This window comes from Zalophus californianus, chromosome 8 (assembly GCF_009762305.2).
Source record: "Zalophus californianus isolate mZalCal1 chromosome 8, mZalCal1.pri.v2, whole genome shotgun sequence".
NCBI lineage: Eukaryota > Metazoa > Chordata > Mammalia > Carnivora > Otariidae > Zalophus > Zalophus californianus.
This window is the reverse complement of record NC_045602.1, coordinates 66,237,023-66,264,041: the sequence shown is the minus strand read 5'-3', so window position 1 is coordinate 66,264,041 and position 27,019 is coordinate 66,237,023. Positions and strand designations below refer to the sequence as shown.

Here is a 27,019-nt window from a genome sequence, read left to right as displayed (position 1 = left end):
CAAAAAGAGATATACACCATGTTCAATAAGATGACACAGACTATATAAACATGGGTCGATTTAGTAGGTTTTATATTTTTCAATCTTCAGTTGTTCTAATAAATTGTATAATAAAAAACAAAAGCCCCGTGTCATCAGCTATGTGGTCCTGAATAATTTAATCCCTTTCATTTTCTTGGTTTCCTTACCTGTAAAATGAGAAAGTCAGAATAAACAACTAATAAGGTGCCCTGTCTGCACTTTTCAAGACTGTACGTATAGGGGTCAAGGCCAGGACTAAACCTAGCTGAACGTCAGAGCTCTCAGCCTCTCCCTTCACTGAGGTATACAGACCAACAAGGAGACCCAATGATGAAGCCACCACTGCTTCTGACTTCATGGAATTCATGGCTAGATACACATGTATATCCAGATACATATCTATATATCCACACAGACATCTATAGAAGATATATAGGTATCCTGACTCTTTTCCTAGCCTCTAAATTCCAGGAAGGCAGAAACAGTGGTGGCTTCATCACTGCGTCTCCTCGTTGACTCTGCACAGTTTGCAGAACAATGGAGTACCTCCACCTGAGAGGATTAGTAAAGCCCTCAAGGAAGACTAGGCCTTTGATTAGTATGACTTGAACAGAATGAATGGGAAGAAGGGGCATTCTAGACAGAAAAAAAACACAGCAAATGCAAAGAACGTTGAAGGAATGAGTCCTTCAATGTGGCTGGGGACAGAGTAATGAGAGATGGGATTATAAAGGTTGGGACTGAGCCAGGGAATGCCTTCTCAAAGTCCAGGATAGACAGTATGAACTTTTAAGTAAAGAGAAACCTCCTAAGTGCTATGATTACAGGCAGAGTTCAGGAAGATTAACTTGGCTGTGACACATAGGATTTAGTGGAAAAACCAGTGAAAGAGTCCTGGTGAGGAATTAGGAATACCCAGACGTGGATAAATAAATAAAACAGAGAAGATATTTCCACCATTCCTCCCACTACTTACCCATACAAGACTTTGAACCACATATAAAAGAAAACATTTGCGAATTTACTGTTTTTTAATATAAACCTGGCTCTCATCAAGTTATTTTACTACTTAAAACTGACAAAATAACTGTTTCAGAGTTGAAACGACCAGAAATGCATACGTAATATTTAATCTTGGCCAAAGTTTCAGACAGACACTTTCATACATTTGTACAATATTCTGTACCATCTTAAAAAATAATACTGTGTATCATCTTTCTGGAGGGCAATTTTGCACCATGACCCAAAAGCCTAAATACTGTAACCCAGCAATTTGGAAATTATCAGGATAAAAACAAAGATTTATATTCATTTTAACACTGTTTATACTTGCAAAAACATTAGGAATAACAAATTTTTAACTAGATGGGATGTATTTATGTATATATAAATATATATACATTTTTGTAGGAGATTTAGGTGTCTTGAAGACGAAAACTTTTGCTTCACATGGAGTGGTTTTGTTCTGATGTATTAATTTTAATGGTGTGTATGTGTGTGTGTGTGTGTGTGTGTGTGTATGTTGAGGGGGTCATATGGTACGTTTTGTTCTGTAGTCTTTCACTAAATGGGGAAATGCCTTTTATTTAAAATATATTCTACATTGTTTTAATGGCTAATGGCTATATCATTCTAAGTATGTACTATTAATTCCATTGCTCAATCTTCATACTACACAGCTTATCTGTAGTATTTAACCATTCAATTCCCAATTCTTTATCATTAAACTTGTCATTTCTCTGAGCTTCACAGAAGTTCTATAGTCACTTCAAATCTGAAGCTTCTAAAACCGAACTTGGCATCATTTCTGCCGATTCCTACTGATACTGAAAAGCTCTAGCACTTCCAATGTCCCATTCCAATGGAAATCATGTTGTCCTCCGAGTCCCTCCCTCATCCTAGTCCCACAAATCTATGCCAAATGTCAAGTATTTGAGTTTCTCAAATCTGTCACTTCCTTTTCATGCCTATTTTCAGGCCAAGTTCAGTCACTATTTGCTTTAAATCTGGGCACAAATACAGTCTTCCTAACGGCCTCTACGTTCTCCTCGAATTTCTCTTTTTTTTTTTTTTTTTAAAGATTTTATTTATTTGACAGAGAGAGGCACAGTGAGAGAGGGAACACAAGCAGGGGGTGCGGGAGACGGAGGAGCAGGCTCCCCGCCGAGCAGGGAGCCTGATGCGGGGCTCGATCCCAGGACCCTGGGACCATGACCTGAGCCGAAGGCAGACGCTTAACGACTGAGCCACCCAGGCGCCCCTCCTCGAATTTCTCTTACACAGCACCCCCAAACCAGTCTTTCAAACCTGTTGTCATTTTATCACTCCTGACTTTAAAACTTCCAAAAGCTCTTTATTTCCTTCCTGGTAAAATCCAAAAGCCAATGTCTTCTGCAATCTGGCCCAAGGTATCTTCTCATAAAACCAGACAACCTCAAAACTGGAAGCCTAGAAATCATCCAAATGAGGAAACTGAATGAAGACCCAAAAGGGTAAGTTTCTTACTATGGCCAAAATTAAGTTACCAAACCAGAAACTTAAAAACCTAAATCAGTATTTCCTAAATTTGCCTGATAGTAACACAAATGACACCAAGATGTTTAATATACAGATGGCCAGGCCCTTCCGCTGTAAATCCTGTAAATATACAGGAATCTGTATATTTAAGAAGCACTAGGTGATGCTCATCTTCAAGGAAGTTTGAGGAAACCTGACCCAGATCTTGCAAATCTTCTATATTCTTTGACCATGTCGATCTATCTTTCAACTGCTGTCTTATACTCTGTTCTATCCAAAAAGCTCTACTCACTGTCTCAATTATACCTTGTTTAGAGGTTATATCATGCTCCCACCCTACCCAAACCTCCAAACTTTCCCATTCCTTCCTATTCTAAGCTCTTCACAATCTTAAGCAATGCTTTCCATATAACTCCAATAATCAAGTACCATGTGGATTTCATTTGTTGCAATTATGCTGCTAAGAATGGAAAATCAAAGATAAAAACACATGTAAGAGAATACAAATTAATACTGGTTTTAGCCTGAAAGACAAAATGTCTTAAATACTAGTTAATCAGCAACAAAACAAAACAAGAAAAAACAAACTTTTTAAAACATTGAAATCAGAGTAGCTCTCACTTCTATTACACTATTGTACTTCACCATCGTTAGATGACTGTGTTTCAACCATGGCACTTAAGGTAAGGAGGTAACAGTAAGAAAAAGGGGGGGGGGGGGGCGCTAAGTTTTTTTTTTTTTTTAAGTATACCCAGAGTCTAGATCTGTTTCTCTTCTCTATCTGTCACACACTTCTAAAATGAAAAAACCTCATTTCCTCATAAAATCCGGAAAAACTCATTCCATGGCAGTTTCACCTCCTCAGTGATTTCCATTTAAGTCGTAATCTATAATCTAAAATGTTAATACTAAAATATAACTTCACCAATAAGTCAGAAAAATAGGTAACAAGCAAAAAAAACAGACAGACAGACAAAGACAAGCACTAAAATATTAGGCCATTCCATTTAACATACAATGTGAAGCTCCCCAGAGATAAATGTGACTTTATATTTAGTGCCTAAAAATAATCAAAATAAATTTCTGGCATAATATGGGCTATACTGGATCTTAATTGCTCCTGTCTCAAAATATCCCTCAATTAGTTCAGCAAATAAAAAACTTAAGATGTTATTAAATAGTCTAAGATTTAAATTATTAATACAGAACCTTAGTATCTGCAGAGTAGACCATGATGTAACTTTTACCCATTTTTAAAGCTTTTTTTATTGTATTGTTATCACTACTCTCAATTTTAATTATCAAACACTAGTGTTTCAATTCACCTTTCATTAGGTCAGAAGGATGAAGAAATAAAAGTCCTTCTCTTCATTAAATTCACATATAAAGAAACCATACAGGTAAAACTCCAAAGCTGTGTTTTCTGGTCTCTAAATTCTAACTATAAAAATCTTTGTCTCAATGTGAACTCAATCTCAAACTCACCTTTTCCCCACATTTATTTATTGAACCAATTTTTAAAAGGATGTTATGAATGTTACTGTAATTAGCTCCACATACTGCTTTTAGAAACATTATCACCAATTTTGCAAACAATTCTGCTATAGAAGGAAATAACATTTTTTTAAAAAAACTATAAAATTTAAATGTGGCCAGAAAAAAGAAAAAAACTGTGTAATGCCTACCTGGACTACTTAAAATAGCTCTATTTTTAAGACAATTTATTACAAGGGGTCAGATATATAGCTTACCACCTTCTCTTTTTTTTAAAAAAAAATGGCACATTTAACCATCTACATAAAATATTTTTAAAATATTCATTACAGTCAACATTTTAGCACTTATGGGCTTAAATTCTTACACAATGACCCACTGAGACTTGAAAGGATCTGCTGGGCTTTCAAGGGGGAGGAAAGGGGATCAGGATCAAGATCACTGATTGGTTATTACAAGGACAAAGGTTAGAGACTTAAATAGAGACATGCATTTAAAATTAGTGTGTATACAACTTAATGATTTCAAGATATACAAAAATATAATCTACTTAAAATGTGACTGGTAAAGACATTAAAGTTTCAATCAGATTTCCAAAGAAGAAACAAGCTTAATTGCAAACACAGTATCCTACTACCTACAAAAATCTTGGATAGAATTTCAACTACACCAAATCAGCTTTAAAAAAAATACTCCGTCACAGAAAATATGTCATTATGTAATACAAAGATAGCTGTGTGAATTTATCGCACCAAAGTGCCAACAAATGAAACTACACTGTTTACAACGTGCAAGATTAAAGAATAGAACCTAATCAACAATAGGATTGCAAAGCCTAAATCAAATGCCAGTGAAACAGAACAGCATGACATTTCCTCATACACAACCAAATATAAAAACATATGAAATAGCTGTTTTAATCTTTAACTTTTAAAGCTTTCATAGGCTCCATTTCCAATCCAAAATATATCTAAAATTGCAAAGCTTATTCATAGCAATATATTATTGGTCACATAAAAACACTGAATAGAAGATTAAAAAGCATATACCCTTATCCTTCCAATTTTTCTTCTGACAGTCCATCTCTTGTCACGATCTGCCCTCCAGATGCAATTATCAATTATGCATACCAACAGAAAAGCTGTAACTGCACAAATCTACCCTGTGAGACATGAAATACCGGTTCCTCAACCGAAGTCTGCAGTCTCTGCTGCACAACTGCAGCAGGACTGAAGTCACCTGACGTCTTCTGGGTGTGGAACAGTCTGACGCAGTGCAATCTGTAACTAGGCTGCTAATACTCAGGCACTACCGCCTTCCTCCTGTGTGTTTATTGTTCTAATCTTTTGCTTGTTGCTCATACCAAAGGGAGCTACTTCTGCAGGGGGAGGGGCAGGCTACCAAAGAAAGGCAAGAAATGAGAGCTGTTCTTTTGGCAGAGTTAACCACTGAATATATTTGAAATGCACTTACAGCCACATGCAATTTTTTTTTTTCATAGATGGGTGAATTATGCTGTTGGTTTCAGTTTCATTTAAAACTCTAAAATCAATAGTTACCTAATAAGATAAAAATGGACTGATCCAAAGAAGGGTAACAGCTTAAATTTCAAGCCTGAGAAACGCTGAATCTCTTCCTTCTTTCTCCTGAGTTTATTAAGGCTTAAAGCATTCAGCGTTTGCACCCTTATGAGGGTATGAGTGGAGAATCACAAAGTCAAATTATTAATATTTGCTGAATATATTCTACTTAAGGAAAAAAAGGTTTTATTCAATTTCAGGAGTCTCATCTTTCTAATGTAATGCTATTTCTTCTTTTACAATAATGGAAATCTAGACACTTAAAAATATATATTTATTCCTAATCATCACCTGCTACAACTCAATCTTTCAATAAATATCTATTAAACATTACTGCAGGTACTATTAATAGACTCTTAGCTTGAAGAGAAATATTCATGTGCTAATTATATCATTTGCCTTGGGAAAATGACATAAGACCAAACCAAAATTTTACTGATAAACACAAAAACAAATCTATGTATAGGACTTCCAAAATTTTTGCTCAACTTTCCTAAAACTGGCATTCATTCCAGTGCAGAATGTCTTTACTAATGTTCCACAACTGGTTTAACTGATGCAAGCATTCAACGAAGCTATAGAGGCAATATTTAATGACAAATCAGCTAAAATGTTCTAAAGTGTGTGATAGGATAAAGTATTATAAGATATATGGCCTATGTATAGAAGTACATACTTCTGAAGATGATATAGCTACACTGAAATTGGCGTATTTTCTGGAACTTGCTATAAAATTCTGCAAAATCCTTAGAATCAGAAGTAGTCTGGTCAATGACTCAGTTCTTTCCTATCTGCCTTTCTAACTCCATACATAAATAAGGCAAAGCAATTTTTAAAGAGAGTCTACTATTCGATGCTCAAAAGTTAGTATCTAACTTAAAATTTTATTCACTGGACTCGTGTACAATGTGGTATTTGAGAACCCTGTCGCAAAGTCAAACAATGGCTGAAAAAGTCTGGCTTCTCCACACAGTACTTTGAAATCTCAAACTATTCAGTTAAGTATGAAATATTTCCAAAATACTATCTCTAAAAATGAATCCCTTGAAACTGCAAAGACATGTAAATACGTTAGCATTAGAATAAAGCACTCAAAAACAGTGCCCAAACGCTGCTTTCAAGACAGAGATTACTGCACAAATAGGAGAGAAAAAAAAGATTTCTTGAGACAAAGGTATTTGCTATTTATCCTATTCATATCTACTGGTGCTTGATTTGATTCAAAACATTTAAAAATAGTTTCAGAGAGCAAGAACGTGTGATAATAATAACCATTCATCTAAACATTAAATACATTTAAAAGCTCCTGGCAGATTTAAAAGTCAAAGTAGGAGCCCTGAAATTTGATCTTACATACTGATACCTAATTCTTTAATTTTTAGGGTCTTTGCATTTGAAACTACTAAGTTTGCAGGAAAAACTAACTCATATAAATCAACTGACATTTTGCCCATTTCTTTCTTAAAAAGTTTTAAAGGGGTTATGTTGAGTTTGGTTAGCTAAGCAAGAGAAGTACCGAAATTTAAAAACCCGGTAATACAAATCTGTTAAAAACATAAAGCCATATGAGCTATGCTTTTAGTGAGGATCAAATGAATTAGCATACGCAAGGCCTTAGGACAGTCCCTGACAAAAAGTGGGCCCTATATAAGTCCTAGCTATTTAACACTATTATTATGCTACAAATAACAATCAAGCTAGTAGGAGATAAGGTACATAACACATCTAAGAAAGCGCATATATGAAGCCATTCAATTCTAGGGAATAACCCAATCCTTTCTAAACAAGTACAAGAATACACACACACACACACACACACACACACACACACACATTATTGTGCTTTGCTATACAGTTCCATTATACTCCAGCTCAGAAAAATTTATACATGGACAGTTTATAGGTCCTACTCCACATTAAATCTCAACATATCAAAGGACATAAATCTGTTAAAAACTTACCTTCATTTATTTTGTTTTCCTTCAAATACTTAATATTTTGTTTAAAAAATGAACTCTTTCAAGGACAATTTTCAAATAGAACACACATCCCAACTTGTAAAACAGCACTTTGAATATTTGGGACAGGAACCGATTTTTACCTGAAAAGTAAAAGCTTCCAAAGGAGGAGACCACAGAAGATTGGGGAGGGTGGGTGACGGAAGACATTCTCCTTTTTAAAATGCAAAATTAGCCTTACACAGAACTTTTGAAATAAATTTTCCAGAGTTCATGTTTGGCGACTTCCCACTCCTCAATATCCACATCCCCAGTAGACAAAGCATGACAAAAACAAAGAAAACCTCCCAAGCATAACCCTAACTCCTTTCCAAAGGGTACCATGCTCTAAAATCACCTACACTCTCTAGATTTTTCTTCTCCTATCTCAAATCAAAACTCTCATTTTCTTAGCACACTTAACCTCAGTAGTAGGAAAATCATGTGATTAAGTCAATTCCTACTAAAGAATAAAAAAAATTCCTTTCTCTATAACCTTCTCATGGAGAGAGAGAGAGAGAGAGAGAGAGAGAGAGAGAGAGAGAGAGAGAGAGAGAGTAAATAGCAGGATTTCAGACTGAAGACTGTACTTTGGAACAGGCAGCAATATGTAAGCTGTAAGTCCGCTCCAGCCAGCCTTCCCAAGATATTCCTCCTTTCCCATTTCTTTCCTTCCACCTCTTCTGAACCCCAGAAAAATTCAAGTTTTTGTTTGTTTTCTTTACAATATTTAGAAATCAAGGGAAATAAATGAAAAAGAGGTGGTCATTTGGATTTAAATAGTCTCTAAGTTGGGGAATGCTAGTGTACAATTCTTCATAGCTAAAATAAATACTTCTATTTTCTGGAAACAGAAAACAAGAATCTTTGTTTTTAAATAATTATAGTTACACAGGAGTTTTAAACTTATTTCAATATTTAATTATCCTGAGCTATATACAAAAATATAAAACTAAACATATGTCTCATTACTGAAAGGTATTAAACAATGCTGTTTAATACCACAAGCTGTACTATAATGCCCTCTATGGACTAAATTATAGCACTTCAACATTAACTATTAAATTGAATCTGAAGACATGGAGAAACCTTGGTCTAGAAAATGAATGGAACACAAGTTCAAATGGCAAAAAAATAAGAGTATTTTAAAGTCTATAAACAATTTCATATAAGTGGGGCTAAAAACAAATACTAAAATCCATAGAAAAACTGAAAGTGATATACTACTCACTAAGAACTAAATAAAGGCTGGCTTCACGTATTATAATCTAAAATAAATATACATATTCCAAAAGATCCAAAACAGTTTAAAATTCAGAATCAAAAAATTAATAGTCACTAGGCTCTGAACAGATCTTGTAAAACTTATAAATTTTCACCAAACTACACGGGTTTGGGGGAATCTTTAAGGTCATTCCATGTTTAAAATAACATGACTCAAGCATTTGTCTGATTCAGTACAATGTGTCAAAACCCTTCTATAAAGTCATTTTTAAAGTCATTTGTTAATGTAAAGCAAATATCCACAACTCACTAAATTTCTCTGGTCATCTGAATTTATTTCCTACAGTCAATTATAAAGCATTCTGTAGACCTATTTTCTATATACAACACTAGATGGCACCAACACCCATCCAGTAGATTGCTAATTCTGGGCATGCAGTCCAACAAAAACTGTGTTCCCAATTTTCTGAGTCTTTCCGTCTGATACTAGGGAACTAGAGATCAGAATATGATGGCAGTAGAAAAAACAACTCCACCACCAAGAAAGCATGTGATCTCTGACCAGAATTCAAAATCAATTGTAAATAGCTAAGAATCAGCTATAAAAATAAAGTAATAGATACATACATACATATTTTCCTTTGTGAAAACTGAAAATGTCCATTAAAATGTATAGTAAAATAAAAATTGTTCTGAAAACTATAACATAAAAGGAGCTGTCATCCTTTGTAAAGAACTCTCAAAAAATCAGAAACAGATGAACATCTAAATTTAAAAATGGGCAAAGGGTATGAACAGGCAATTCACAAAAGAAATAAAAATAGCCAATAAATACATGGAACATGTTTACTTTCACTAATAATCAAAAATCAAAACTGCAAGATACCACTTCATCCTACCAAACTGGTAAAGGTTTTTTTTATTTGTTTGTTTTTTAAGTGTCAAATACAGGCTGTCTGGAAGGATACCTAAGAAATAAGTCATATATCAGGACTCTGAAGGTGTATGAGGTGACTAGTTGAGACAGGAAGAAGACTTACTGTCATTGTGCTCTTTGAATTTTGTATAATGTGGAATATTACCTAATGAGCAAAAGAATAAATAATATCAATTGTTGGTGATAATAGAGAAATGGGTATTTTCTTTTTTAGAGAGGGGAAAAATCAGTACAACTTTTCTGACAGCCAATTTTTGTCAAAACTCTTAAAAATGCTCATACTCATTTACCTAGGGTTTATTTCTAGTAATTTGTGGAAAAAAGTAATTCAGATATGTAAAACATATTTAAATATAAAGAGGTCAATGACAGCATTATTTATAAATTAAAAAGTCAGAAGCCATCTAAGAATCCAACAATAACAAACTAATTAAATTATATGCAATACCAAGGAACACTAAACATTAAAAAATCATGCAGCAGCAGAATGACATGAAAATGTCAGCATTATATAAGATACTGCTAATTTTTTTTAAAGCTACAAACCATGTGTAGACTATGATCCCAATTTGGCAAAACACTTACTTTTTCACTCCATCATAAAGTATCCATACGCACAGAAAACAGACTAGAAGAATATATTCTAAAATATTAACAATTATGTCTGGGCTATATGATTACAAATTTTTCTCATCTCAATAGTTTTCTCTACTTCTCATATTTGTACAATGAGCATGTATTACTGCAGACTGTTTATGTACTGTTGGTCCTGATAGCAGGTCCTTCAGATAAATTCTGACTACTGAAAGTACTGAAGCTCAAAGAGATTAAAACATCTGCCCAAGGTCATACAGCTAATCACTGATAAATCCAGGATTAGAACTCAGGTCTATAAGATGCCCAAAATGAAGTTCTTTCAACCACACTATATTTAATGTTATCTAACTTTTATGGTACATATTTCATAATTGCTAATTATGAAATATATTCTTATATATTATTTTTGGTACATATAGTACCAAAAATATGGTACATATTTCATAATTATTTCAATCTGTATTGGGCCCATAGTAAGCACTAAATAAATCCCCATTAATCTGACATTTACATCACATTTAATATAATTGATTGTTTTATTAACAACAGTCCATCTCTAATTTAGCTATATTGTAAATTTACTAACAGATTTCCAGTTAAAGGTATTTCTACTCAATTTGTTAGATTAAGCATTTTAATTTTTCAGGGTACTTAAATTTCTTACTTTTATCAGATTAACTGCTCAGTGTCATAAAGTCCAACTAATAATTATCAAAGAGTGTCCTAAATATGCTCCCTAAAAATACATTTTAACCAAAATATCAAACCTTAATATCTTAATGCTTTACAGAGACATTTCAAAGGCTATATAGTAAATTTGGAAAAATGTTTTAAGTCATTAACACTATCTTAAGAAAGCTCTTATTCATGAACACATTTAACAAGCACATATAAATTTGCAAAGGATCATTTTCAATTCTTTACCTGGATAAATGGGCCCTTTTTAAGTGAGTCTTTTATTAAAATGGCAATACTACTTGGTTATTCTTAGATATCACACAGTTTAAGTATAATGAATGAACAATCAAGTTGGTGGTGGTTTACACTTCATTCACCAATAGTTCCAACAAGTCAGGAAAACACAATCTATACTCATTTACGAACAGAAAATATTCCGTGCATTATTGGCAAACCAAGCAACCAACAAACATATTAAGCAATCACTATCGTTAAGTGAAGATCTAAGTGGTTTGATGAAGAGACATTATTAGTACCTTTCTTTACCAATAGCTTACCAACAACATAGACAGCAGTTGTTCACACAAGAGGGTTATTCAGTCTCCACATGGAAGCAAAAGTATTACCTTCATTTTGATATCCCTACATACGGAAAACCATGCAAGAAAATGTACACGATAAACAACTTTCTTGACTTTTTAAAAATATCTTACGTTAGTTAATGCCTCAACACAACAGGTATGTAATAAAAGAAAAGCAACCTTGGTTGCCTGCTAAATTTAGGACTAACCATTCATTCCAAAATGGAAAACAACTGAGAGGGGACAAAACCTAAGTTGGAATCCCAGTTCTTCACCTGCTGGGAAAAAGATCTTCTTCCTTGTGGAATTAAGTGAGAATATAAATAAGAAAGTTAGCCCAATGTCTGCAACACAGAAGTTCAAAACTATTGTGCTTACTATATAATTTGCTAAGTAACCTTGCGAAACAAGACTAAGTCCCAAAGTTAGGTACTGTCATCCATAAAATGGTTCCTTCTTTCAGATTATGGAGGAGACTAAATATGTGGAACTGCTTCATGTTTAGGAGATTTCCCAAAAATAGCGGTCTCCCCTTTCCAGGTAAAATGGTAAGTATTCAGTTTCTATTCTGTCTTTCAAAAGTCTCAATTTAAAAACCTCCAAAATAGAAAGAAAACCTAAAACTGAAAGCAAATTGAAACAAATTAATCTAACTATATTTCAAATGAGTATTATAACCACACTAAGGTTGGGGAAGAGAAAAGGAAGAGGAAAGAAAAAAACTAATTCAAGTAACTTGTACTTGATTATATACATTCAATCTTGGGAGGGTTGGAGTGGTAGATTTGCAAAATAATCCTCAATTTATTTTACCGTGTCTATCAGAATCATATTAGAAAACATTCTAAAACTATTTAGAATTAGAGGATTAAGCAAATGAGTAAATGTATTGATAGTGTTAGCAGCCACGTTCTCATTACAGAAGGAGCATACAAATATGAAATGAAGGAAGAAAGAAAGAATCTTCTGGGAATGGATCAGAATTGGAGGTATCTGTGTGAACTCATGATTTCAAATACACGTATGTGTATGCGCTTAGGTTTATTTGTATGTATTTTATGTTTGTATATAAGCATTTCCTACCTCTGTCCACTGAAAGGCTAGAATGGGAAGACCTCAAGGAGGCAAGGAGTACAACTAGGGTCCAACTCTTGATCTCTAATACTATTCCCATGAATAATGGGTATCTTCAGATATGATACCATGAGAGAGGTAGGGGGTACTACACCATCTTCATTTTGGCCATGAATCCATAATCTCAATCTAATCACTGAGAAACAGCAGACAAATCCAAAATCAGAATGTTCTATTGAAAAGGGAGAGAGGGAAGGGCCTATGTTCTTCAAAACTGTTAATGTCATAAGAGATAAATACTAGAAATGTAACAGATAAAAGAAGCCAAAAACAACATGACAACTAAAAGCAAATTTTGGCCCTAGATTGGATCTTGTAGGAGAGGACACATTATTGGGTTAAAGGTCACATTAGAATATGGATGGTAGATTAGAAAAAAGTACTTCATCAATGTAAATTTATGAAATTAACGGCTATACTGAGGTTATGTAAGAAAATACCCTTTCTGAAGAATTTAGGGATAAAACAGTGTATATAACTTACTGTCAAATGGTTCAGGAAAAATAAGGATGTATTTAGGTATCCATATCTAGTTATTTATAAAGGAGGTCATAAATGATAAAGCAAATGGGGAAAATGTTAATAGATTAAATTTAGATGAAGACAGTAAGATGTTCTTTGCACTATTTTTATTTTTGCTATTAAGTTTGATGTTACTTCCAAATAAGTTTATTTTTAAAAAGCAACCATCCTTTAAAAAAAAATTCTCCTAAATACCATTGTTTATTTCAAGTCTACTTAATTCCAGTCACAGAAAATTTAGCATCTAATGTATCATAAACCCTTCTTTCGCATAGATTGGTTTTTCAGTTTAGTTCTCACAAAAATCTAAATGTTTCTTTTCACTTTGTCACCCACGGCCAGTCTGCAAATCCACTATGTCCTTAGATGCAAGTGAGTAGGTTTCTACAAACTGACCATAATATCCATACACATACGCCTGCCCCAAATACACCAAAACAGAACCTCAAACTTTTTAATCATATTTTATATAAATGAATAGTCCTATGTGTCTACTCACATTTGCTATCTGTAACTTCCAAAGAATCTTCTGTTCTGCAAAGCCACTCCTAATATCCCAAGGAAGAGCTAGCCTCTCTGTACCTTATTATGTGTTGGTGATCTTCTACTTCCAATCATTATACACTTATATTCCTAACCTGACATTCCTACACCAAACTTCCATGCCATCATCTAAGGAAAGCATTTCAATTGTCATGTGGTAGTGCTGCCTGTTAACTATTCTTTTCAGAAGTTTCACTATCTTGGTCTATATACAGTAGTATAAGTGTACACAATTATTGGAATATTTTATCTTCTACCTGTTGTTTTATTTTTAAAATGAGTGAAAAGTAAAAAATGTAAGTGCCAATAATAATCACAGTATATTTTAAATAAAAATAGAAACCATAAATCTTTAGCCACAGATTTTTTTAAGTAAAGAAAGAACATATGAAATGCTGAGCCTAGATCAAAACCTGCCTCTAAACAATGAAATACAGTTAAAGAAAAAAACAGAATAAATGTTCTTAATTTTGACCTGAGAAAAATCAGTATTTACATTTTATTATTAAAAATAGTTTGATAAAATTCCTTTATCAAGGGAGAAGAGGGAGAGTAGCATTCATTTTTTTATGACAAATTTTATCCAAAAATATCAGTAAGGCATCAAAGGCTACATCATACTATCTTGCTCATCCTCCTTACAAAATTAGCCTTTCTTCCCAAAATTAAAATTGAATTCTGCCAACAAATGTCATTTTAAGAAAACAAGGAGAATAAATTGAATAATAAATTATCTGAGGAAATTAATATTTTGTTATTTACCATTTATTAATGCTTTAATGTTTAAATGTATCTTCAGTAATATGACACCAAAATTTTAACACACACCTAAGTATATCACAATTAGGGATGATATGTAATTTTTAGCCATCTGAGAATACAACCGCCCTAATGTTCTTAATAGTCTCTTGCTACCCTTTGGTACATTTGACTTCAGTACACTTAACCATGGTTTTTCGAAGATGGGGAAGCACTTGTACCCTTATAACACATGTTACAATGTTTAGCCATGTCCTTACCAGCCTGTTTCCACCAGCTGACTGAAAGTTGCCTGAGGGCAAGACACTGTCTTAGTCCTCATTTTCCTCCACACCTCCTCCAAAAAACTGGTACAATGCTTGTTATAAAGCACCGTAAAGCAACTATCCACTGCTTAAAACAAATGCCTATTAAAATTAAAGTCAAAGAAACCATTAAGTCACAAGGACCTAATTCAATCCCTTTCTTCTTACAGAGAAAGGAAATTTATTTCTAGAGAGATAAAGTGGTTGTCAGTGGTACAGCCGAGACTAGAACTCACATCACCCACAGTGTTATTACACCACAATGGGTCTCCTTTGCATGACTTCTGTAGCATACATATACTGGGTGTATCCAAAGAGTTTTCTATTCATTAGTGAGCTGCTAGGACACTTAATTAAAAAAAAAAAAAAGATTGAGTAAAAGAAGCATGAGTTAAGTTTTCTCAGAGAAAAGACTTCAATGACTATTTTCTAAAGAGAAATGCTCAACAACTACTTTGACTTCCTTCTTCAACCATCCCTACTTAGGCTTCAAAGGCACTGCCCTCGGGGCGCCTGGGTGGCTCAGTCATTGAGCGTCTGCCTTCCTTGAGCTCAGGTCATGATCCCAGGGTCCTGGGATGGAGCCCTGCATCCAGCTCGCTGCTCAGCGGGAAACCAACCTGCTTCTCCCTCTCCCACTCCCCCTGCTTGTGTTCCTGCTGTCGTTCTCTCTCTCTCTGCCAAATAAATAAATAAAATCTTAAAAAAAAAAAAAAGACACTGCCTTCTTCCTTTACTTAATTCTAAACTTTTAGGCTATAATCGGTACAGGCCAACATCCCTAGGTTTAGTAAAAATCAACCCAAGGAACTACTGACTCCGGAGTGCTCCAATCTACTAGGGGATTGCTAACAGTAAGTTCTGGGAGGCAATGTTGGGTAGAGAAAGTGGGATTTCACCGGTTCACCAGCTGTTACAAACCATTGCTCACATCACTGTTTATCTGTGGTCTTCACCCACACTATATCATTACCATGCTGCTCTGGGATTCTCAGAGTCTTCTTTCTACCATTGTCTCCTAAGCCATTTTATCGTGCTGTTTAAAAAACCCCATTCCAGGCACGCCTAGGCGGCTCAGGCGGCTCAGTCAGCATGACTCTGGATTTCAGCTCAGGTCGTGATCTCAGGGTTGTGAGAAGGAGCCCTGCATCTGGCTCCAACTCAGGGCAGAGTCTGCTTGATATTCTCTCTCTCTCCCTCTCCTTCTGCCCCTCCCCGTGTTCTTGGTCTCTCCAAAATAAATAACTCTTTAAAAAAAATATCTATTCCACTGTGAACTGTCTCCCCTAATCTTCAGCTTCTTTGCTGAATATTCCTGCCACTACATCCTTTCACTAAAACCCGGCTCTTCCTTGAGGATACTGCTTTCCCCATGTAACCTAAATGGGGGCTGTTTATTCTCTTCTACTTGCACACTCGAGGGAGGAGGAGAGAGGTCAGTACCCTTCTTAGCTCCCCAGTGCTGCTTCAAGACTATCTCGGAGGCCTTGGGCAAAAGTCCTAGTTATTCAGCCCTGACGTTCTCTATCTGCTTACTGCCTCCATCTACCATCCTGCCAGCTGACCCACTTGCCCTTTTACCAAAGTCTTGTGTCCCTAACTTCTAATCTTTTCTACCCCAAGTCTTGCCATCATCCTGGGTGACTTGATGAGAGCAATCCAACCTCTCAGCCTCATGGTTCACTTGACCTTAGCTCTAGCAACCTTCACCCCACTCAACTACAGCCCTTGCCTCATGGCCAAACTTTGGCCATGATAATCCATCTGGAATTGTAAGTTCAACATCCAACCAACAAATACACATGCACAATCCTACTTTGACCACAACCTTCAACTATTCTGGTGTTCATATTTTTATTCTTTTTACCCTTAGTTCTTAGATCTAATTTGGACCACAAGTTCTGTGACCTTCTATTTGCCTATCAACTCCCCCTGCGCTCTTCTTTACATTCTTCAACTTAGATGCCACAGTCCATCCCGTCAAACCACTATTACCTTCAATTCCTTTGATTCACTGTCCTTTCACTGGGCCAGACCCCTCTTGCAAAACACAAGCGTGAATCAATATAAGCATCCGCCTTCCCTGAACCTATACCCAAGATGTTAGGCACAATTGAAGAAAAATCATCCTGTCATACAGACTACCCTTCAATCTTGACTGGACTCTTGATACAAGGCCTTTGTTTCCCTAGTCGGACCTCTTCCACCCAGGCATGTTCCAGTTCATTCTCAGCAATTGACCTAACATACCACTTTAAAGAATAAACATAAACCATCACACTCTTCCCTCAACTTCCAGCCATGAAACTAGCAGGAACAACACCCACACTTTCCCTTCCATTCACTACAATCAGTGTCTTCCAAAATTGTTCCTTTTCTAAATGCCAATTCCTCCACCTGAATTCTAGATCTTATCCCATCCCATCCCATCCCTTCCTGACTTTCTACTAGCACCTTTATTTAGACTTTCACTCCCATCTTTAAGAAAACAAAAAGGCCCTTCCTCAACTCTATCCTCTACCGTATTCTTGCTATCATTCTTTCTCCAAGATCTTAAACTTTTTTTTTTTAGAAAGAGAGCACAAGAGCAAATGAGGGGGAAGGGCAGAGGGAAAGAGAGAATCTCAAGCAGGTGCTGAGCGAGGCTCCATCTCACAACCCTGAGATCATGACCCAAGCTGAAATCAAGAGTTGGATGCCTAACCAACTGAGTCACCCAGGCACCCCATGATCTCAAACTTCTTAAAAATTATCAACATTTAGTATCCATTTACTCAAGTCTCCTTCACTCCTCACCCCTAGCCCTGCCCACCCACACCACCTTGCCATTGTTATGCCAACACCTTCCCCACTTTTTGACAAATTCTCGTTCCTTATCTTAACCAAGCTCTCTGGCATTTGATAATGCTGACCAATTTTTCCACCTTTAAAGCTTCCCCTTTTCTTGGCTCTCCCTAGTTGATATCTGTGGCTTTAATTATGGTCTCTGAGCCCATGATAAATATACACATACAGCCAAGGTGTCTCTCAAAAGCTTCATATGTATAACATCCATCACTTCTTGAAGGTCTCATAGTTACTTTAATACCAAAATATTCAAAACTGAATGTATCTTCTCTCTTTAAACCCATTTTATTCTCTCATGTTCCCTAACTCAGTTTCTCATACTGCCATACATGTATTTGAAAACACAAGGAACTCAGGGTTCCTGGAGTCATCTTTAACTTCTTCCCTTACCCTTCATGTCCATATCCAATCAAACATCAAGTCCTATGTCTCCATGCTCATCCCACTGCCTTAACAGTCATAATCTCCTCTTTCTTAGATTATAGCAACAATCTCTAACCTGGTTTCTCTGCCACCGGTACTATCCGTCTCCAAACCCTTAGTATACTCAATAAATAGTAATCACTACACATTTTTATAGAAAACACAGCTAAATTAGAATGCTAAATAAAAAACACATGTGCAAATCACTCTACACACATCAAGTGTGTGGGAAATGTAGTGTTAAAAGACAAAATGACAATCCCTACTTTTCAGAAGAATTCATAACAGCATACCTCAACTTATACTTTTCAACAAAATGTCTGCTACTCAATATTCTTAACTCTATACCTATTACTGGAAAATACAGCAGTATAGTGAAATACTGGAGACATGTTACAGAAATGTGCTTTCATAAAAATTTAAAATGAAGTAATTTCTGGGAAAAAATAGTAAATACATCTGAAAATATTTTGTTTTAATACCTCTCACTCTTCGTGCTATGAGGAAATACTGAAGGAAAAGAAAAGAAAGAAAGACATGAGGCCAATTCTAATATAATCTTCTAGTTACACAGTGTAACATAAAAAGGAGCGATGAATAATTGTGTGGAAAAAAGTAACAAACTACAGAAATGATTCCTGAAAGTATAGTCTTTGTGTGGAAAAAAGTTACAAGCAAGGGCGAGTAATGAAGAGTTTAAAAAAAAAAAAAAAGCACTAAAACTTCTGGAGACAGTAGAAAAGAATTCTTATCAATGTGATATATTAGAGACTCTAAATATAATATACTACGGAAAATGTAGTGGAATGCTCCATGACCAGTCAAAAGGTGGTAAGAAAGTACAAAACAATGTATGGACTGATTACCTGAAGTTTTACTCAGCTCTGCTGAAAATATAGCAGATGGTGATCTGTTCTCTCGCTCTGTATCAGAAGGGGTTTTTTTCTCAGCTTCTTTCACAAGAACTGTGGGTTTGACTATACTGCCTATTTTTGTTTGAGTGGCCAAAGCAGAAACATCTGGAGGCAGTAAGGGCACCTTCAAGATATCAGACCTATCTTTGGAGAGTTCATCTGGGACATGGACTTTATCTTCATCTTTAGGTTGTACATTCTTGAAAGAAAGGTCGTGAGGTAACTCTGAGCAAGGTAATGACCCAGCTTCATCCTGGACATTAGCAATCTCACTTTTGTGGGATACTTCTAGATCAGTGTGTTCCCCAGTTAATTTAGCAGAAGAATCAGTTTTAGAACTGACAAATGTAGGGAACTCATCTATAATCTCAATTGGAGATGAATCTGAGAATGTTTCACTCTCCCTTACTTTTGCTTCCTTTCCAATAAATAAGCCATCATCTGAATAAACTGCAGTACTGAGCTCCTTCATCTGCAAAGGAATTTTCTCCTTTTGGGTCAATGTTGAAACTTCATCAGGTGATAAGGTATCTTTTGTGGTATCTAAATTGGGCTGAAAAGATTCCAAATACGGCTTTCCCCCCTCAGGTGGTAGTGAAGCACTGAGTTTTTCCTTATTTTCATGTTCTATCATCGACTGAGAAGTTGTTTCCATGAGATTTTCGTTCACAAGTATCACAGCTTCATCTTGTTTTTGTGGAACTTCAGGTATTGAATCATCACTAAATAAGTCCACTGGTTCAGAATCAGGTGAGGAATCCTCAACTAACTCAGAATGATCAGCCACTGACTGTGCAACTTTTGCTATTTCTGAGTAATCAGAGAAATCTGAAGATGGTTCAGTAGAGAGTTTCGTTTCTTTAATTAAATCACATGCAATAGATATATAAGGAGCTTCTGTTTCTTGAGCAGCTACATTAATACTTTCAGCCTCTTTCATTTCTTCCTTTATTCCTGATACATTTTTTAGTGATACATTCATGGCCTCTTCATATGGTGGGGGATTTTCAGGCTCAAGTTTTATGCTTTCATAATTAACTGAAGGAGGAGCTTCTAATTGTGGTGAACTGGGCTGCACTGCAGAAGCACCAGCACCAGGAACTACAGAATTTAATGGTGCTTCCATAACAATGTCAGGCAACACTGGTGAAGGAGTAGCTTCAGATTCTTCAAAAGATGGGCAAAGCTGTGCCGCCACAGGGTAGAGCGCCTCCTGCATAGTTTCTGATGTTTGAACCAAGTCCATTTTTGTTTCAAAAGCAATCTTTGTACCTGTAGCCTCACTCAATTCACTTTCACATGCTTCCTGTACTAAATCTGGGGTTAGACCCTCAGCCATGTTTGCCACTACTTCCTCAGTCACCTTTGACAAATTATCTGTTGTGACATAATCAGCCTCAGAATCCTGTGTTGTTACAAAGAAAGGGTTTGATGTTTTGGTACTAAAATTCTTCTCTGTTACAATTTGGGCCTTTTTTTCTTCTATCTTTTTTTCATCTGTCTTATTTTCTGAAGTATGATCTTCCAACAAAGGAAAAATGTTTGTCGAAAGGCTTTCGGCTGCTGTCGGGTTAAAGGGGGCACATGTGATATATGCTCCTGAACCATCTCTTACAGCTTCTGGTGTACTGGGAAAAGAAGTATCATCATTACTGCTTTCACTCTCTTTTTCATGATTTGTTTGCTCAGGGCTATCAGCAAAACATTTCTTATCCATTTTACTCTCTAACTTGCTCTCTATATTACCTCCAGCAGCCAACACATCACTATCTTGCTTCTGAGTATCTTTCACATCCCAAACTCGCTCAAATGGTTTGAAGTCTGCATATTCTTCCCTCATAGGAGCTTCTGCTGCAATTCCCTTTTCACTGAAACTGTCCTTTGTTTGTTCTGGAGACATAGCTTTGTCCTCTTCTTTAACTGATTTATTAGTAAGGGCTATGGGTAACTCTTGTTGATTACGAAGGATGTTATTACTAACTAAATCCTCTTTTTCATCTTTATTCTCTTCCCTAGGACTTGCAACTATTATGGCAGATTCTGCTTTTGGAGAGCCACTGAATGATAATCTCATTTCTGAGTATTCCAATTGTGAAAACTCTGTTAAATCTCTGTCTACAAATGGATTTTTTGCCTTCTCTGTGAACTCTTTAGAAGCTTCAGTTGAGGTTTCTTGAAGTGTTCCTCCAGTGGCTAATACTGGTAAATTACCAAGATATTCATGTTCTTTAAAAGAAGCAGCTGAGAGGGGAGACAGAGAAGGAAGAGAAGCAGTAGTTTCAAGCAGGACAGATGGAAAATCCTCTTGACCAGTGGAAACAGTGTTACCTGGCTGCTCCTTCAAGTCCATTATTTTTTCTGTGACCATGGACAGAAAGGAAAGTTAGAGAATGCCAGCGTTCTCAGAGTTAATGCAAGTTTTATGACAGATTCAAAATACTGTTAGTAAAGAGTTAATGTTAACTAAAATTGAATGTTAATAACAATAAATAATCAAGCAATCTTGAATCATTACTGAAAAAATTAAAGCTATTGTCAATAAAACGTGCATGGCTACAAAGGCAAATACATGCTATGAAAAGGCATAAATCAAGTCTCTGAGAAAAAAACCTCAAGTATAATCAACTGAGAAAAGCTACTTCCAACTAGTTTTAGAGGAAGACAAAAGAATTTTGAGAGGAGAGTTTGACAGTGCAGAAAAGACACTGAATAATTAAATGCCAAAGAGTGGCATTCATTTCTATGAAAGCCTTTCAGCTATAAGTAAGAAAGCCTTTCAGCTATAAGTAAACTGCATTTGGAAAAAAGGACTAGTCAATATATAAATGTAAATCAAGGGTCCAAGAATTCCTTACATATATCCAATTTATTAATCAGGTTCTGCCCATTTGTCTCTTGGACACAGCATATAAAATATAAATTTCAACTTTTTCAATAGACAAACATTCTTGGAACCATGCTAATTTTTAGTAAACTCAAACCACTCTGTACAGAGTTAATAAAACTAAAGAGTTAAAGTTAGAATACACAGAGGATAAAAGGCTAGCAGAAAGAACTTGCCTGCAGAGGAGTGTATCACAGGCTCAGATGCAGCAGGAAGAGCAAAAAGTGTCTCATCTGAAAAACAAATAGAATACAACCTCAGCAGAAATAAAGACAGAGTGTGAAGGAGACTAAAGGTAAGAGGAGCAAGCAAGGGTTCAGTTTGTAATGAGTTAACACAAAACTTGTACAAGAAAAAGCCAAGATGGAAAAGAAAAAGTAGTACTATCAGTAGTACCATTAATTCAGATTAAGTTATCATATATATTATAAAGATGATTAAATGATATCCATAGAACCTATCATTTCTCAAGAGGCAATAACATGTTTATGTTAAAGAAATTTCATAAACCAAAGTGGCTTTAAGATATTATTCTTCACAGTTAACACATGGCATCCAAACTTTTATTCACATTTTTCAGATAGGTAAATTTTTTGCCCTTATCAAAGCCAAAAACTTTAAAAAAATGTATTTGAATAAAATTAATAATTACTTTTGCTTAATCCTTTTTTATTAGCATATGTTCAGTTCAGAAGAACACTTTCAGAGAATCATGTTTTCTTATATTCCAGGTTGTCTATCTCTAAAGAAAAACATTCTAATAGTCACTGTACACTAGTATGTGAGGACATTAGTGCTATGTACCACTGTCCAAATTGCTAAGAAAACACTGTCATTAGGAAGATAATTATTATCATCAGCCTTGTTTTGTTTAAAATTAACATTGAGGGATACTCGTTATTCTTTTTTTTTTTTTTTTGAGAGAGAGCGCACACATTATTGAGGAGAGGGGCAGAGGGAGAGGAAGAATCTTAAGCAGGCTCTACACTCAGCACAGAGCCCAAAGCAGATCTCACGACCCTGAGATCATGACCTGAGCCAAAATCAAGAGTCCAATGCTGAATCCACTGAGCCACTCAGGCATCCCAAGGGATACTTGTTATTCTAAACGCTTTACATGCAGGAACTCATTTTATTCCCTACAACTCTATTGTTGTAAGTGGAGTTAATATCCCTGATTTTACAGGTTAAAAAAAAAAAAAACCCACCAAAAAACAACTGAGTCACAGAGGAATAACTCACTCAATACATAACTAGTGAGACTCCAGGCTATTCAACTCCAGAGCTCATTTTCTTAAGCACTACATCCTGTATGTTATGAACTGAATGTTTGTGTCCCCATCCCCCCAAATTCGTATGTTGAAGCCTTAATCTCCAATGTGATAGTATTTGGAAATGGGACCCGTTGGGAGGTCATTAGGATTACAGGAGATCATGACGGTGGGACCATGGTCTGATAGGGTTAGTGCCCTTATAAGAAAAGACACCAGAGAGCTTGCTTATGCCTCTGTGATGACACTTCCTCTACTTCCCCACTCCTCCTCTCCCTCTCTCTGAGCAACATTCAGAAGCCATGTGAGCACACAGTCACATGGCAGCCACCTATAAGCCAAGAAAAGAGACCTCAGAATGAAACCCACCCTGCCCAAATCTTGATCTTGGACTTCCGAGCCTCCAGAATTGGGAGAAATAAATTTCTGTTGTTGAAACCACCGAGTCTATGGTACTTTGGTGCGGCAGCCTGAGCCAACGAATACATTACATACTGGCATATTAAGCTTGCACAATGTCACTTTATATCTGCAGTTGGAAGATCTGGAGCTAAAGATCTTCTGTGGTTTACACCAGAGAAAGCCCTCTAGAAAAAGACAATTTGAAATAGCCCAAGGAATGACAGGAAGGTATTCCTTTGGTGCAGAAGACCTAATAAATCTGGGCATTTCTGTCTGGAAGGACAAGCTAGGCAAGGTTGATCAACAGAAAAAAACAGAGATGTGGCTATCGTGAACATGGACATGTCTTCCAAAGATACTCCCCTTAATGAGAGTTAAATTCACAATGTCATATAAATTTTAGATAAATCCATGTAGGGTATGATACCATATCTAAAAGATTCTTAGATGGGGTAATGAGGGGAAAATCCATGGTATGCATTTAAAAAGGTCTTCTTATAACCTAGAACACTAGGTTGGATAGGCAACTCATCCAAACCAATAAGCCAAACCACCTTATAAGATTTTATAAAACATACACATGTGTACACACTTTTTTAAAAATTTTTTTTATTTGAGAGAGAGAGAGAGAGCGCGCGAGCGTGTGTGAGTGGGGGGAGAAGAGGAGGGGGAGGGTCAAGCAGACTCTGCACTGAACTCAGAGCCTGATATGGGGCTTGATCTCGGGACCCTGAGATCATGACCTGAGCCAAAATCATGAGTCAGAGGCTCAACAGACTCAGCCACCCAGGCGCCCCAGGGTGTACACACTTCCGAAAGACAACTTACTATGTTATCTTCTTTGATACACAGTTTCTCTTTTGTAAAATGAGGGAATTTGAGAATTCCTTTTAGTTAAAATAATGTATTATAATCTTGTATAAAACTGAGATTTGGGGATCAAAGAACAGAACCAAATAATTACACAGCTGCTCCATCTAAATAAAAGGTAGCAACTCCTTAACAAAAAGGCTGTCTTTTTCATCTAGTTAATTAAAAGCCACTAATGCAGAGGCCAGTCTTCTTGGAAAGTGAACTCGAAACATGTTACTGTTAAAATTATGAGGGAAAACAAATTACAACTAGAATTGTGCCAAAAATTTTAAGTATTTTTTAAAATGTGTCCTTATTCCTATCTAATACCAGACTCTCTTTCAGAATGAAAACTATATTCCTGGCACTTGGTCAAATGACAAAATTTACAAATTGGTATTTCAAATATTCATTAATTTTGAAAAAAGAAAAATCATAAATTTAGATTCAGTCCAAAATTAACCATGAAACAAGTATTGCATTTCTAAAAGCACTTAGAAAAAAATATCCAGAAGAGGTCACTACCATTTGGCCCTCAAGAATAGAGTTGCTGTCACTCCTCCTAAAGTTATCATGGGATCAAACTGCCTGGGTTCAAATCCCAGATTCATCACTTAAAACTGTGTGACCCTGAGAAAAATATTACTTATCCCTTCTGTGCCTCATTTCCTCATTTTTTTAAATATTTTATTTATTTATTTGACACAGAGAGACATATCAAGAGCAGGAACACAAGCAGGGGGCATGGGAGAGGGAGAAGCAGGCTTCCCGCAGAGCAGGGAACCCGATGTGGGACTCGATCCCAGGACCCTGGGATCATGACCTGAGCCGAAGGCAGACGCTTAATGACTTGAGCCACCCAGGCGTCCTGTCATTTCCTCATTTGTAAAATAAGGATAGTAACAGTACCTACCTCAAAATGTTGGGTGGGGGAGGAGAAATAAAAAAAAACTTGCCCTAAGCCACTGAGCTAGAAGGCCAGAGAGCAAGGATGTAAACATGTCTAACTCTCAAGTTCATGTGCTTTATCTTTTGGAGGGATGAGTTTATGCATAAATGCAACCAGTGTAAATTCTTCTTTCTTTATCAGCCCTTTAAGTTTGATATCCTGAAATAAGGTAAGTTGTCATCCAGCAAATACCCTGTAATTATTGGAAACATTTGGTTATTTGTTTCTACTTCACAATATAAAAACATTTATAGAGATGGTAATGCTGGGCAGGCACATTTATTTCAGATGCTCCTTCAATGCTCAAACCACCCTATAAAGTTAGGTAGTCCTGTTATCCTCATTTCAGAAATGAAGAAACAGGCATAAAAACTAGGTAACTACCCCAGAGTCACAAAACTGAAAAATGATGGATCTGAGATTTGAATTCAGAGAGTATAAAGATCTAGGCTCTTTTCTTTAACCACTCTGCAGTACTTCCGTTCCTGGACTTTATAAATTTAGAATTTTAAAATTGTAATAAATAAAATTAAGGATGTTAAAGAAAAATTTTGATTGACAACACTTACATATCATAAGCTACCAAATTCTAAGGCTAAACAATTACTTTGTTTTGAAAAAAATTACTGATTTTAGGTTAGTCTTCCTTTTTCTGTAAAAGATCCTAACCTTCACAAGTGAATAATAAACTATTTTATAATCAGGGACACTATATTAAAAGTATAATATTTTGAATTACTGAGACATGTTATATATACACTTATACTACTACTAGGTTTATAGAAAAGGTAAACAACTCTCCCTTTTTCTATGATCATGTCAAATGCTAACTACTGAATGAAACTGAAACTTCAATCATCAACATCATTTATGCCATTCTGAACAAACAAAAAAATATTAAGGACTTAATTACACCCACACTAAGTAAAAACACAGTGGCATATTTAAATAAACAAGTTTTCACTAAATACGCAAATGGGAAGCCAGAACTTTTCTATTAAGTCTCTCTACTGCCATCAAATTAATATTCCTAAAAGAACAATTCTATATATTCTCTTGCACAAAACATTTAAAAGCTCCCAGTTATCCACTGAATTAGACCTGAAACTCCTAAAGCCCTGAAATATATGGCCCCAAGTTAGCCATCTAAACTTATTTCAACGACTTCTCACATGACATGTTAATCAAACATAATTCTTCCTAACCAAACCCCTCCTTCCACCTCCTGCATATCAGAATGCTCATGTCCAGTACAACAAATTCGCCATATTCAGTCTTACTTTCTTTTTAAAATATACTCATCCTTATTTTTGCTAATCTACCACATTTCCAGTTTTCTAAGCTCAGAGAACTAAGTAACTTATTCAAAGTCAGCAAGTTAATGACAAATCTAGAAAATTACAATTTATCACTATAATCAGATAGATATTTATTTCCTTATAACCCTCAGTAAAATGAATAGAATCACTATACTTTTGACAGTATGAAAGATGAATACCCTTCATAAAAACCACTTTTTTCCAAATGAACTATTCCTTATTGTTGGCCCTAGTTTCATTTCCTTATTCAAGTTTAAATCTAGAGTGTA

At 35.7% G+C, this 27,019-nt stretch overlaps 1 protein-coding gene and 1 pseudogene across 4 annotated transcripts in view; both read right to left on the bottom strand.

Moving 5' to 3' along the window:
* RTN4 (reticulon 4) overlaps window positions 1-27,019 on the bottom strand; it is a 65,685-nt gene that overhangs the window by 26,571 nt on the left and 12,095 nt on the right. Inside the window, exons 2-3 of one of the 4 annotated variants that reach the window (XM_027623740.2) lie at window positions 22,134-22,190; window positions 19,026-21,431 (exon numbers count right to left, since the gene is read on the bottom strand). The exons of 1 other annotated variant lie outside the window; for it this stretch is intronic. In XM_027623740.2, the coding sequence (XP_027479541.2) occupies window positions 19,026-21,431; window positions 22,134-22,190 (2,463 nt within the window). Of the gene's footprint in view, window positions 1-5,081; window positions 5,315-19,025; window positions 21,432-22,133; window positions 22,191-27,019 lie in introns of those variants that run through there. 2 more of the 4 variants (XM_027623741.2, XM_027623743.2) reach the window with 2 other exon arrangements.
* LOC113938859 lies at window positions 18,773-18,813 on the bottom strand (annotated as a pseudogene).